The sequence below is a fragment of the Macrobrachium nipponense genome, chromosome 26 (assembly GCF_015104395.2).
Source record: "Macrobrachium nipponense isolate FS-2020 chromosome 26, ASM1510439v2, whole genome shotgun sequence".
In the NCBI taxonomy this organism is placed as follows: Eukaryota; Metazoa; Arthropoda; class Malacostraca; order Decapoda; family Palaemonidae; genus Macrobrachium; species Macrobrachium nipponense.
In genome coordinates, this window is record NC_087215.1 from 75,418,685 (window position 1) to 75,432,001 (window position 13,317).

The 13,317-nt window shown below is 34.8% G+C and overlaps 1 protein-coding gene across 1 annotated transcript in view; it reads right to left on the bottom strand.

Annotated features, from left to right (window-relative positions):
* Window positions 1-615: 615 nt before the first annotated feature.
* LOC135200450 (protein phosphatase 1 regulatory subunit 7-like) overlaps window positions 616-13,317 on the bottom strand; it is a gene marked incomplete in the record, with an annotated part of 93,407 nt that continues 80,705 nt past the window's right edge. The window contains 5 exon segments of the mRNA XM_064229098.1: window positions 616-1,216; window positions 7,031-7,200; window positions 8,126-8,317; window positions 8,626-8,742; window positions 9,970-10,132. Of these exon segments, the coding sequence (XP_064085168.1) occupies window positions 1,213-1,216; window positions 7,031-7,200; window positions 8,126-8,317; window positions 8,626-8,742; window positions 9,970-10,132 (646 nt within the window).

A 13,317-nucleotide genomic window follows, 5' to 3' on the forward strand; every position in this document is an offset into this window, starting at 1 on the left:
TTCACTAAGTCTTGTGATTTATGGAATTAAATCCAATTTTTTATATTGCAGTAATATTACCACTAACTTTTGCTTAGTTTAATTTAACCACAAAAGGAAGTTTATCTATCACATCATGAATATCATGAATTACCCTATGAAAGATACAGAATAATGGCTAATATGTAGTAATTTTAAAACTATCATGCTACACTGAAGGCATTACATAACCATCTTCCACTAACTGCTTTCCCCAACAAATTTAATAAGTGATGAAATTTTATTATACATATTAGTCATCAAACTACTTTGTATATAACTACACAATAAAATATTATCCATACATAATACTGACAACAAACTCATTTTACATTCAAGCAGACACTAAAACAGACCAATTTTCATTAGATTCTTTCCTTGCCTTTAGAAGAGGAAAAGGTTAGAGCTAAACAAGTGGAAAACTGCTCCATCTCAGTATCTTGTGAGATACGATGCTTCTGGTAATGTTCAAAACCCTTTGGTCTCACTGCACATAAAGCAAACAAACTTATTGAATGTATCATTCATTAAGCTCCCTATTCTATTTTAAAAATACCTCAAATACTTTTAAGCTTGATAAGGTCATATAAACAGCAATTAATATAATATCTTTTTATGAATATTTACACATAATGTTTATCAGATTAATAAAATTAATGACCTGAACAGTAGCAAAAATTTATGTAGGACACATTACACAGCACATTACACAACTTATTTGTTAGACACTGTATTAACAATCATTCACAAAAAATTTCGTAACAAACATTCACACTAAAGTAACTAGGAGGCAGTTAATCAGCAACCATTCCAATACAAGTGAAAAAAATAAATAACTGGCTGGACCATATTTCACAAAATATATGGTTTCCTTTGGTTCTTTGGCAAATTAAAAGAATGAAGTACATTATAAAATACCTATCTTCTAATAAAAAAATGTATAATCACAAGACTCTGTCTTAAAGTTCCTACTATCTTTATGCTGTAACCAAAAATGAGATGCATATTTGTGGTCAATTACAGTACATACTCTTAAACATGTTAGTCATAAAAATTTAACACTTAAATGCATACTACATGTGCAAAACAAGACAATCACTCACGCTTAATGTGTACCTGATAAAGACAATGAAAATTTGGCAGTTTTGGGAACTGACGGAAGCTATCGTCGAGACAAAAATTCACTTCAGTAATTTACCTGGAAAATAATGAACTTCACAGTTATGCAGTACTGGTATAAGGTAAAGGAATGTAATGTATACAAGTAAGTGGTATAGTACTATATCTTATTTAAATATATCTCAGTGTTTCTTAATGTGCAAATCATATAATGGTAATTTTTTGTTTGGTTAAAAAGATATGAGGTGGTGTCAGCAGTCAGTCTCGGCCAATTTCAGTCAAATCATCTTCAGAAATCTGAAGTCATGGCAGGATACTGGAGCAGACCCATGGGTCAAGAAAACCTTAGATGATGTCATGAAATTATTTGCCATTCCTAGATACAAGCCTTCCACTTGTCTCTCAGCAAGTGGTCTTCGATCCCTACACTTGGGACTTGGAATAATTTCAAGCCCTGGACAGCAAGGCTTAGGTCATTGACAAACCAATCAAGGAAGTGTCATATATTTGCTACATCTACATTTTTGTAGTGTTCAATGTTACATGAGGCTGGTATCCAATAATTATCAACCTTAGCCAATTAAACTAATACCTCTTGCAGACCACCTTTGTAGATGGAAACAAGAGTTGTCAGTTTCGTTATCAACATCTAGAAAGGGGACTTCATCACATCAGTCAACCTCCAAGATGATTTCTAGATTCTATCTTGTGTGATTGATTGATTGATTATGATATTTAGGCTGTGAAGCCAATCATTGGGTAGAACAACAGAGTACCAACAAACCTGAGCCAAGCTTAGTAATGAATAAATACGGTTGGATCAAGACCAAGTGAGTGGGGAAATCTCAGTGTCGGGAAAATACAGTTTAATAAACGTCACCCACAGATACTTTAATTAATATTTAAGTAACACAAAGAAGGTTAAAGTACTGAAGTGCATTGTACTTAATGTAAAATAAGTCACTCCCATATTTATGGAAAACGTTACTGGAATTCTTATTTGTGTTGAGCCAAAGCCACTGTAGCAAATAAGCATTCTCACCAGTGATGCTTGACTTATGTTTTGAGTTCATGGATTTCATTGGTCAGAGGATGTTCATCAATAATTAAAAAAAATTTTCATCATTACAGCCACTTCCGTAGTCCCAAAGATGACTCAGATAGAAATGAAAAGAAAACTAAAAAGATTTAGAAGACTGTTTATAAAACACTGGTCTTTTATACTAATAGTATGTACCGTACATACTCGTGTAACACACGCTCTCGCATTTCATGCAACCCCCAAATTTTTAATCTAAAATAATGATTTATCATGTATCTCATGTAACATGTGAGTTCATTTTTTTATACCAAATTACAATAGGCTAACCTCTTTTCCTACTCTTTATCTATCCCATTTTCTAGTTAGGCTAACCCCTTTCCTCAATCTTTATCTATCCCTTCTTTTAGTCAAGTTAAAAAAGTAAAAAAGAATGCCAAAAGAAACCTTAGTAATATTATACTTGTGTAAACGCATACAGCCAGAAACAGCTGATTTGCTATGAACAACCGAATTCGAAAACAACAGCGGTTTGCTTACATTTCAACCATCGTACGATTGTAAAAAATTGCCGTAGTTATGTTACAAATGACAATAAGTAGAATAAGACTGTTATATTTTTAAATCACTACATCCTCATTTGCTAAAGAACTGCTAAATTTAAGCTGCTAGTTGTAGCTGAAGCTGAGGAAAGAATGTTCATCAGCTAAAGACTATTATCATGCATTGGCAACATGGAAACTGGTATAACACCATCAAACTCAACCGTAAAGAAAATTTGAGAGAAATGTGTTTTAATCAAAAACATTTGGCATGAAAGAACACATTTTACTATGTTCACTCCGATAGAAGATAAATATGTAAAGCTCTTAACCCTTAAACGCCGAAGCGGTAAAAATAAAAAACTCCCCCGAATGCCGGAGCCAGTTTTGAGTGAGCGTGGAAGTGGAAAAAATAATTTTTTCAAAAAATCACAGCGCGCTTAGTTTTGAAGATTAAAAGTTCATTTTTGGCTCCAATTTTGTCATTGCCTGAAGTTTAGTATGCAATCATCAGAAATGAAAAATAATATCATTATCATATGTAAATAATGCGATATATGGTAGCGAAAAAAAGAAAATTCATACATAATTGTATTAAAATCACGCTGTGCAAAAAACAGTAAAAGCTAACGAGTTTCTTTTTTTTTCATTGTATTTTACACTAAATTGCAATCATTTTTATATATAATACATTGTAAAACAATAAAAGCAACACCGGAAAAATATCACAAAATGATGTACGAATTCGTAACGCATGGACGTAAAAATGTTTTTTTCAAAAATTCACCATAAATCTAAATATTGTTCTAGAGACTTCCAATTTATTTCAAAATGAATAAAAATGATTGGATATTACGATACTGTAAGAGTTTTAGCTTACAATTGCAGTTTTCGACCATTTCCGACGAGTTAAAAATGACCAAATGTCGAAATTTTTTATAAATTATTTATATGCAATTATTTCGGAAATTAGAAAAGCTACAACCTTCAAATATTTTTCCTTTTATTCTACATGAAATTGCGCACATTTTCATATATAAAACTCTATGAGATGCCTAATATGAAACGGAGCAAATTTTCCGAGAATGTGATGTACGCAATTCGGAGATTTATGGCGGAGAATCTGCGCGCGGAGGGAAGGAAAGTTTTTTTCATAAATTCACCATAAATCGAAATATTGTGCTAGAGACTTCCAATTTGTTGCAAAATGAAGGTAAATGATTGAATATTACTAAAATATAAGAGTTTTAGCTTACAATTGCGTTTCGGTAGAGTCAAAGTTGACCGAACGTGGTTTTTTTTCTACTTATCATGATTTATATGCAAATATTTCGAAAATGAGAAAAGCTACAACCTTCAATTATTTTTCGTTGTATTCTACATAAAATTGCGCACATTTTCATATATAAAACTTTATGTAATGGCTAATTTAAAATGGTGCAAATATTACCACAATCGCACGTATGATTTTTTCGGAAGAGTTACCGCGCGGACGTAAGGAAAATGTTATTTTTTTCATAAATTCACCATAAATCAAAATATTGTACTAGAGACTTCCAATTTGTTACAAAATGAAGGTAAATGATTGAATATTACTAAAATATAAGAGTTTTAGCTTACAATTGCATTTTTCGACCATTTCAGTAGAGTCAAAATTGACTGAAGGTTGAAAATTTGTCACTTATCATTTTTTATATGAAAATATTTCAAAACTGATAAAAGCTACAACCATGGGTTGTTTTTAGTTGTATTGTGCATGAAATTGCACACATTTCCATATATAAAACTTTATGTAACGGCTAATTTTAAAATGGTGCAAACATTACCACAATCGCATGTATGATTTTTTTCGGAAGAGTTACTGCGCGGACGTAAGGAAAAAGTTTTTTCATAAATTCACCATAAATCGAAATATTGTGCTAGAGACTTCCAATTTGTTGCAAAATTAAGGTAAATAGTTGAATATTACTACAATATAAGCGTTTTAGCTTACAATTGCGTTTTTTGACCATTTCGGTAGAGTCAAAGTTGACCGAAGGTTGAAATTTTGGCACTTATCGTTATTTATATGGAAATATTTCATAACTGATAAAAGTTACAATCATGAGTATTTTTTGGTTGTATTCTAAATGAAATTGCGCACATTTTCATATATAATACTTCATGTAACGGATAATTTAAAACGGTGCAAAAATTATGTCAAAGTGACGAAATAATTTTTGAGATGTGTCACTGATACCTTTTACTGCGATAAGAAAGAAATTCGCGCTTGCGCGCCTGCGTAATGATTGTAAACAAAACAACGCCTTGATCCGTGAACTCCCAGCATCCCCCAAGGCGCGTGATTCAAAAGTTTTTGGCTGGTAGGCCTATAAGTATTTTTCCGCGAATTTTTAAAAAAACTTTTTTGAGTCGACGTATGGTACGTCCATTCGGCAATCGGGGGAGATTTTGACTCGACGTTTAATACGTCCATTCGGCGTTTAAGGTTAAGATTCTGATGAAATCAAGTGAAAATATCGAAGGCAATCTGTTGATTTTTTTTACACAATATGCCCTAAATATCATTCACAAAGATACATATTCAAGTGATATTTTCATTTGAAAACACTTAGTATAATGTAAAATACCCTTGTACCATATTGATAGAGTATCTCGAGATTCATTTACGCTAACTATAAACAAGAAAATTGCTCTTATTTCATTTCAATACAGCAAAATATACTTAACTCGCAATCGTCCTCAGCTGATTTCCAAACCAAAACATTGATTGCTATGTTTGTATTTTACAATACAATAGTACTATGAAAATACATACAACATTATTAGATACAGTGAGATACAGCATAACTTTTTAAAAGATCCATGGAAAAGATGCATATTCATATGTATTCATATGTTTGTATTTTATTATATGATACTAGTATACGTATGTGAATATTACATAGCTTATTTCATATCTCATGTATGATGCGACCCCCTTGAAATTAGCTCCAAAATTAGGTCTTCAAAAGTTGCATGATATGCGAGTATGTACGGTATACATATTATTTTTCATTTTTTTAGTTTTATTATAATTTATTTGTGTACAAAGTACAGCACCTGCTGTCCACAGTTGAGAAAAATGTAAACAAAGGTGGAGTTGCAGATGATGAAAATATAGTTGGAATCTGAGAGGGAACTAAAAATCATGGTGTAAATACTCAAAATACTATTTCTTCGCTGACTAACATGAATATTTACTTAACTTCATAAAAATGTTTACGTATTTAAAATGAAAGTTCAAAAAAGATCTGTAGATCTGCAAGTTTTGCTGGGGAATGTCAGCATCTTTACCTCAGCTCCTAGTCCACCTCACGTGTTTTTCTTGCATAGTGATCAGTACTTTTTGCAGTTACTGTTATCTTTAGTGTGACATGGCGGTAAAATCTTGAATTAAATCGGGACACAAAAGCATCAAATACCTTGATTTCAGTAAATATTTTGATGGAACATCACTGATGTATCATTACTACTATGATACCACCTTTATTATCCCATAGGTGAACTAGCCCATAGAAGGTTATAGGACAATAAAGTCTCCTAACAACAACAACGGAGTGGGAATCTAATTTATAATAGTGTTTGTTTCCTCTTGGCTAAAGTGAAAATCATGAACAAAGTCTTTGAAACAAATTGATTTATATATCAAAATGAAGCAAATTACAAAAGCAACCGCTTTTATTATAGTATTTAAAGGCAGTAATATGGTGTTCACTTACTGGATTATAAGCTTCATCACCTAAAGTGGTTGTAGTCACCATCAGTAACTTCTAGGTTCTGAGGCTGGAGTTCTTAGCCTCACACTGTTCAACTAAAGGATACTAACAACATTTATCAGAGGAGAGTTTATTTTTAAGATTTCTCAGTATTTTCTACTTTTAGAAGTGCTTTCCCTTGAACTGAAGGGCAAAGTTTTACTGTAGAAATTTTTATGTTCCTGTGCCATTCGAAAAAGATTTTGGGTCAGGCGAGAGGGTTAGAATTTTGCTTATTCCATTACTTGGCTTTTCACTGACTATCACTTTTACGTATATTCCTGAACATCTCAGCTTTGGGTTTGCAAAGCTTGGCAGTTCCTTCCTACCAACATGCCATATAGTCACTCAGCAATTGGTTTTCAGGCTAGTAGTATTCTTCTTCTATATGGGACACTTCAGAAGTTAATTGTCCATGAAAATTTGACAGCAAATTAAGGCAAATCATGACAGACTGTTCATATATAAAATATTTTGTTTCATTCTTATAACCTAAAGTTTACTGTGAAACTCACCGACAAAGTGTGGCATCAATCTGGGTTAGGGATGGAAGAGCCAATTTGATTTTACGTCGGTAGTTTGCATCCCTTTGTAGTGGATTACCTTCCAAGTACACTGTCTGCAATCCCTTTGCATTCTCAAGTTGTTTCAAGTCATTCCATTCTGATATCTGATTGCCATTAAACTGAAAAGTGACAAAAGAACAATATAAGTTTAAAGTTATTCAAAAGGTATACAATATTGTACATATATTCCACTTTCCTAAAAAAAAATTTCTATGTTCTTTGCACTAGCATTGATACATGAGTAGGTGTAATGGAGGTAAGATTAATTCCTTGAAAGGGCTGAAGACCCATGGCAAGATGAACAGTCCCAATACATAATCTGTGATGTCTCCTTCCAGGACATTTTCCAAGACCATGTGGCTGATTTACTGATACAAAAATTATGTATTTTAATCATGTTTTATGGCAATTTCTAGAATTCCTCACTTCAAAAATAGCAATTTGTAGATTATTATTATTAATAGAACTTAGTTTTTCCAGACCTCTGAGTCTTAAGTACTCTTCCCAGGTTGGTTCTCAGGGATTAATCCTGAGAAAAATAAATTATTAGACTTTATTTAAGAAACCAGTTTTATTTAAAAATTTATAGTGTTGTTAATTGAAAAATCTTTGCTTTCAGCAAGAATATTTTTCATTTTTGAATTCCGTAGATAAATTGATCTTTGTTGGGTCCAATTTGGGCATTCAACAAGTAAATGTTGCACTGTCATGAGTGCTTGACATCTATTACACTTCATCGGGTCAGCATGTGGTGTAGACATCAAGTGACCATACGGAGCCTTGTTAGAATTACCTCTTTTGATCTTTCTTTTTGTAAAATTCTTTGCTTTAAAAGAAGTTAGCAATATTACAATTTTGAAACCTAAATGTGTATATTGTATTATCTTTTCTTAAATATATGGTAAAATATTATAATATTATTCTAGCGCATCCTTAATAAACTCACAGTAGTACAGGGGTACCAGTGTCACAATAAATAAATTTTACATTATGCTTTTCAACAATAGATTTTTACATGAGCAATATAAAAAACTTTAAACTTACCCAAAACTCTTCTAGCTGGGTTAAATGACTAATATTTTCTATCTTTTTTATTCTATTTACTGCCATGTCTAAGGTTTCAAGTTTGGCATTATTATCCAAGTTCTCAAGAACCTCAATACCATTGTGGGAACAATACAGCTGCTCTAAATTGACTAGTCGGCCCAACCCTTCAAGCTTAGTTAGACGATTACTCTGCAAATAAACGATAAAAACATGTAAAAAATGCCATTATTAAACGTGTAAGACAAAAACCAGCTTTATTAATATTACAAAAGTTAAACTTGGTGTTATTAATCTCTACTGCTAAAGTTTAAATACTAGTTCAAAGTTAATTTGGAACTACAAAATATTTTAACCACAGTTCCAAGGTATTTTCCAAGTTTTATAACATTCACTTCACATTACATCAACAGGAAAAAATACAACAAAATAAAGGAAAAAGGGGGAAACAGAAACTTTCAGGTAGGGTCCGGTCAACTGATTTAATAACATAAACTCACCTGCACACCCAAAATCTCAAGATTGATCAAGGAATCCAAATTCTGCAACTTTGTAATTTTGTTTTTCCCCAAGAATATGCTTTTCAAGTTGGTCATTCCATCTAGGTTCTCAATAACCTGGACAAGAAGAAAACAATGTTGGTTGTTCAGTTCTTACATCTAAATTTGTATTATTATGTTTTTTCTTACTATATCAACCTAAAACTGTAAACATTAATTCTTCTGACATCCACATCTATAAGTACCAAGTTCAACCCTTCTTTTGGGAGTAAAGGTACATAATATCTAATAGTGTCTGTGAACACCCAAGGGTTTAACAGTGCCAAGATGAAGATTCTTGGGCAGATTGATGATCAACAAAATGAACTGAGTGTGAACTCAGGGCTGTACTATTGGTTGAGTGATTTCCTATGAGAGAGAGAGAGAGAGAGAGAGAGAGAGAGGATGAGCTCGAGACGTGGTGACAAGAGAGAGTAGAGAGAGGATAGAGAGAGAGAGAGAGAGAGAGAGAGAGAGAGAGAGAGAGAGAGAGAATTACATCTGTGCATACAGTAATGTACAATATGAATGACATCAATGGAGAAAAGATGTGAGTTGTACAGTATACTACCATTATTAAATGTATGATAGTCATTACTACATACTATCATTATTAAATGTATGATAGTCATTACTACAATACAACTATGTGTAATTACATGCACTTAGCATTTTGTACTTAATTAATTTATTATACATACATATATGTATATTATACACTGCCATACAAGTACCAAAATATCAACTACTTTCCACTGTTGTTTTACGTACATGTACACTTTATTTACAAACTAGACAATGGCTTATGATAGGAAACAGTTAATAACATTAAAAATAAATGTCAACAAAGTTGGTACAGGAAAAAATATGTAAATAAACATGCACATAGAAAATTATTACTCTTATCAAAATTTACATTTGTACATTTACAATTACAAGTAAACAGTTTGACGATTAGAATGAAAGTATTTCATGCAAATCAGCAATGGTGACAACCAGGCTTCTGTCAAGAAAATTTTTAAAAACACATATCTGGAGTCAGTCAGACCATAGGAACTGAGTTGAAATATCATTAAGGGTAATCTCAGTATGAGCTGCCTCACCTACTGCCTAATTACTACTTCATTCGGTTGTTAATTCTAAACTGATTCCTACATAGAGCAAGCAAGTTTGTAATTTCTATGAACATGTCTTTCAATTTCCAATCTCAAAACCATACTTATACGTACTATCTATTATTACCCAGATCCAAATTATGTGGCCACATACATAACATGATCTAATAATGAAAAGCACTTTCCTTACCCTTATTTTATTATCACCGAGTTCTAATAGCTGAAGGTTCTTCAAGTGATTGACATTCTCAATACGTGAGATTTTGTTTGCACACAGGAAAAGTTTCTTGAGGTTGCCAAGGCCCTCTAGGTTTTCAATCTTTCGTATTCTGTTAAACGAAATGTCAAGAACCCTGTAAAGATAGAATGAAAAATATTCAGTATGATTTAATTGGATGTAAAATTCCTCCTATGATTTGATGCTGGTAAACCTATTGAAAAGGAATTGTGAACAATGTTGTTCTTCACAAACAGCAATAAATGTTTGTCACTAATCACATCATGGTGGTCTGGTTAAAATGATTTCCGTAACTAAATTCACCAAACATTAAAGTTTTCATAATGAAACTAATATTGTAATACTTACCGGAACACCTGAATTAGCCCTGGTCACTGACTAGCCCCAACTATATCCCAACAGATTTACCCACTAAGTGGGTAATTTTAACTGTCAAGTGTTACCAACGCTGCAGATAAAATCTAGTCAAATGAGTTACCTATGTTACCGTTGGCAACGCTGCTGCAAATACCGGCCACCAGCAGCCTGTCTCCTCAATTGAACCAATCACTATCAAACTGAAGTGGGGAATCATTCAGGTGTTCAGGTTAGTATTACAATATGTATTACTTTTATTGTGAAAACTTCATATTGCAATACACTCCCTGAACACCTGAATTAGCGCAATTAACAAAATTTTAATGGTGGTGGGATCAATCTAATTCAGCCCGACCTGACCACGGAGCATACGCAGGTAACTCATTATCAACCTACCATGTATATATGTATTTATCCTCAACTATACATACTCTGTTTTTTCTATCTGTCCACCCGCCTGTGGTGTTTATGGTAACACTGCATCCCGGGCTTTAGATAGTTATGCTATGTGTAAGTTTTAGGTAAATAAAAGGATATCTGGGAGTACATTTGCAACTGAAAAGTGTTTTAATAATTTACTGTATGTGAATTATACCGTTAATATTCGAAATAGGATATTGGTATTATTGTTGAATATAAGCTGAATGTAACTATCTAAAGCCCGGGACGCAGTGTTACCATACGCAAACACCACAGGTGGGTGGACAGATGAAAAAAAAACGAGTATAGTTATCTAACTCGGTAGGTGGGGATGACTGCAAAGAAAGTAACTCAACTTCAGTGGCCGTCTGAGTCAGAAGGACCTCCCATGTGGTAATCTATACTTCTTATTCATGGAGGTAAAAGCAAATCTCTTCACCTAATTGTCCAACTCGGTAGGAGATATGCTTACAGAGGAAGTACCTTACTGTCAGTGTTGAGTCCAAGGTACTGCCTGAATCTGAAGAACCTCCCATGTATGGAGGGGAAACGGTGAACCTCCCATGTGGCTATTCAGCCTCTCATGTATGGAGAAGTTGAATGTGCAAGACCTTCTAGTTCTCTAGCTCACTGACGCAGATGACTTTGCTGAAGAAGTTGAAGTTATTCCAACATGGCCATTGGGATCTGCCTAATGTCAAGGACCTACAAGAACAATACACTCAGTCTATGCTTGACCATCAGACACCCTCGAGTTCATTTAGATTACCACTAACTACATAAACTTCTAACATCGTAACAATACCAAGCTACGTAATTATAAAATTGAGTTGACCGCAACAACAGGACCCAGCGAGTAACCTTTATCTGCAGAAACTGAAAATCCCTAAGGTAGTGCATTGTGAAAACCCACACTGACTCTTAAATAACCACCTCCAAGATCCCCGAAACTGAAAAATTTCTCCAGAAAGCCAAAGGGGAAGTCATCTGCTATACTTTGCGCCCTTGGATGCGAAGCACAACTCCGAAGTGATGAAGAACCAACTGACGCTTGACTAATAACCCTTCGCAAGAAGAAATTAATTGCACTTTGGCAATGGAAGGAGAAGGACACCTAGGGGAACCCTAGTAAGATTCTCGGAAGAGGTAAAAGTTCCTCAGTACGTGATAAATAAACTTTGAGAGCTCGAACTGGACACAGCAGCATTTGAGATCCATCACCTGCTACACAATCATCCAACGACGCTGCTGAGACCCTACTTATGACAAATACGACACGAAATTGACCATCGAGGAGACATCTTGTTCTCTAAAAGACTTGCCGAGCGCAAGAGGCACCCTCAACAGAACCTTCTTATGAATGTCCAGATAGTGAGGAGGCAGATGATTTAACAAGAAGTCCCTCCTCTTCTTGACAAGAACTTAGTACTGCCAACCAAAATGTTAGCCTGGTATGCGAGCCCCATTGAAACCGAAGTGAAGAGGTTGTCAAACAGTCCAGGATCGGGGAAAACTAACCCCCCATCAACTCACACAACATCCACATAGAGTCCAACAAGGCCTCTGACTGGCTGTGAAAGGCATCTTCCAAATACAAGCCTCAAGATTATGTAACCCCTACCACACAAATCAACGAAGAAACCCTAGAAAGAAGAGCATCAACAGATTCATATAGTGGACCTCGGACACCAGCAGAAGGGTCACCCGCTACCTCATACAGAACACTTCCGATTAGGAAGCAAGGTTGAATCCAGTCTACTCGGCCCCATAAGTGATGCTAGCCTAGAGTCATCTTCCCCAAAAGCTGCCCGACTTGGCCAAAACCAAATCAGCTTACTTGATGTTTGACAGACTACTAGTTTAGTTGAACAAAAAGTATCAAACATGGCTTGAATTAACTGTATAGGTTCCTCTGAGCCTGGAATGCGGAAAGAGAGGATGGAAAAAGTCCACCATCCATTTATACTCACTTTCCTTTGCTGGAGAAACAAAAACCCACAACTAGCAACAGATTCTCTCTGCAAAGGGTATCCTCTGTCAGTCCTGTCTGACCGCACCGGAAGAGGAAAAGGAGAAGGCTGAACACCCGCAAGAGCAGCACCCAAGAACCTGGAACTTACTACACCTGGGTACTTGATACCTGCACCTGACATACATGATCCCATCATAACTGAGCCAACCGATACGGTTGCGCAACGATATACCCACAAGACGATGATAAACTCCTGACTCCTGAGCTAGTCGTACTCGACAGCGCAACCCCGCACCCTCCTAGACACGATGACGTAACACCTGGCTGACTGCCGCCCACCCCAAGAGCCTAACATCCCCAGTTCCACAAATTGTATACCAACTATAAACTATGTAAAACCCTGAGCTAGTCTTGCTCAACTGCGTAAATCCGCACTACCCAGCGACGATAATGCAACACCTTTGCTGAACATACCTTGGTGATGAATGCCCACCCCTAAGAGTCAACCACACTCTGTTGCGCCAAATGTGTACCAACCAAAGACGATGACA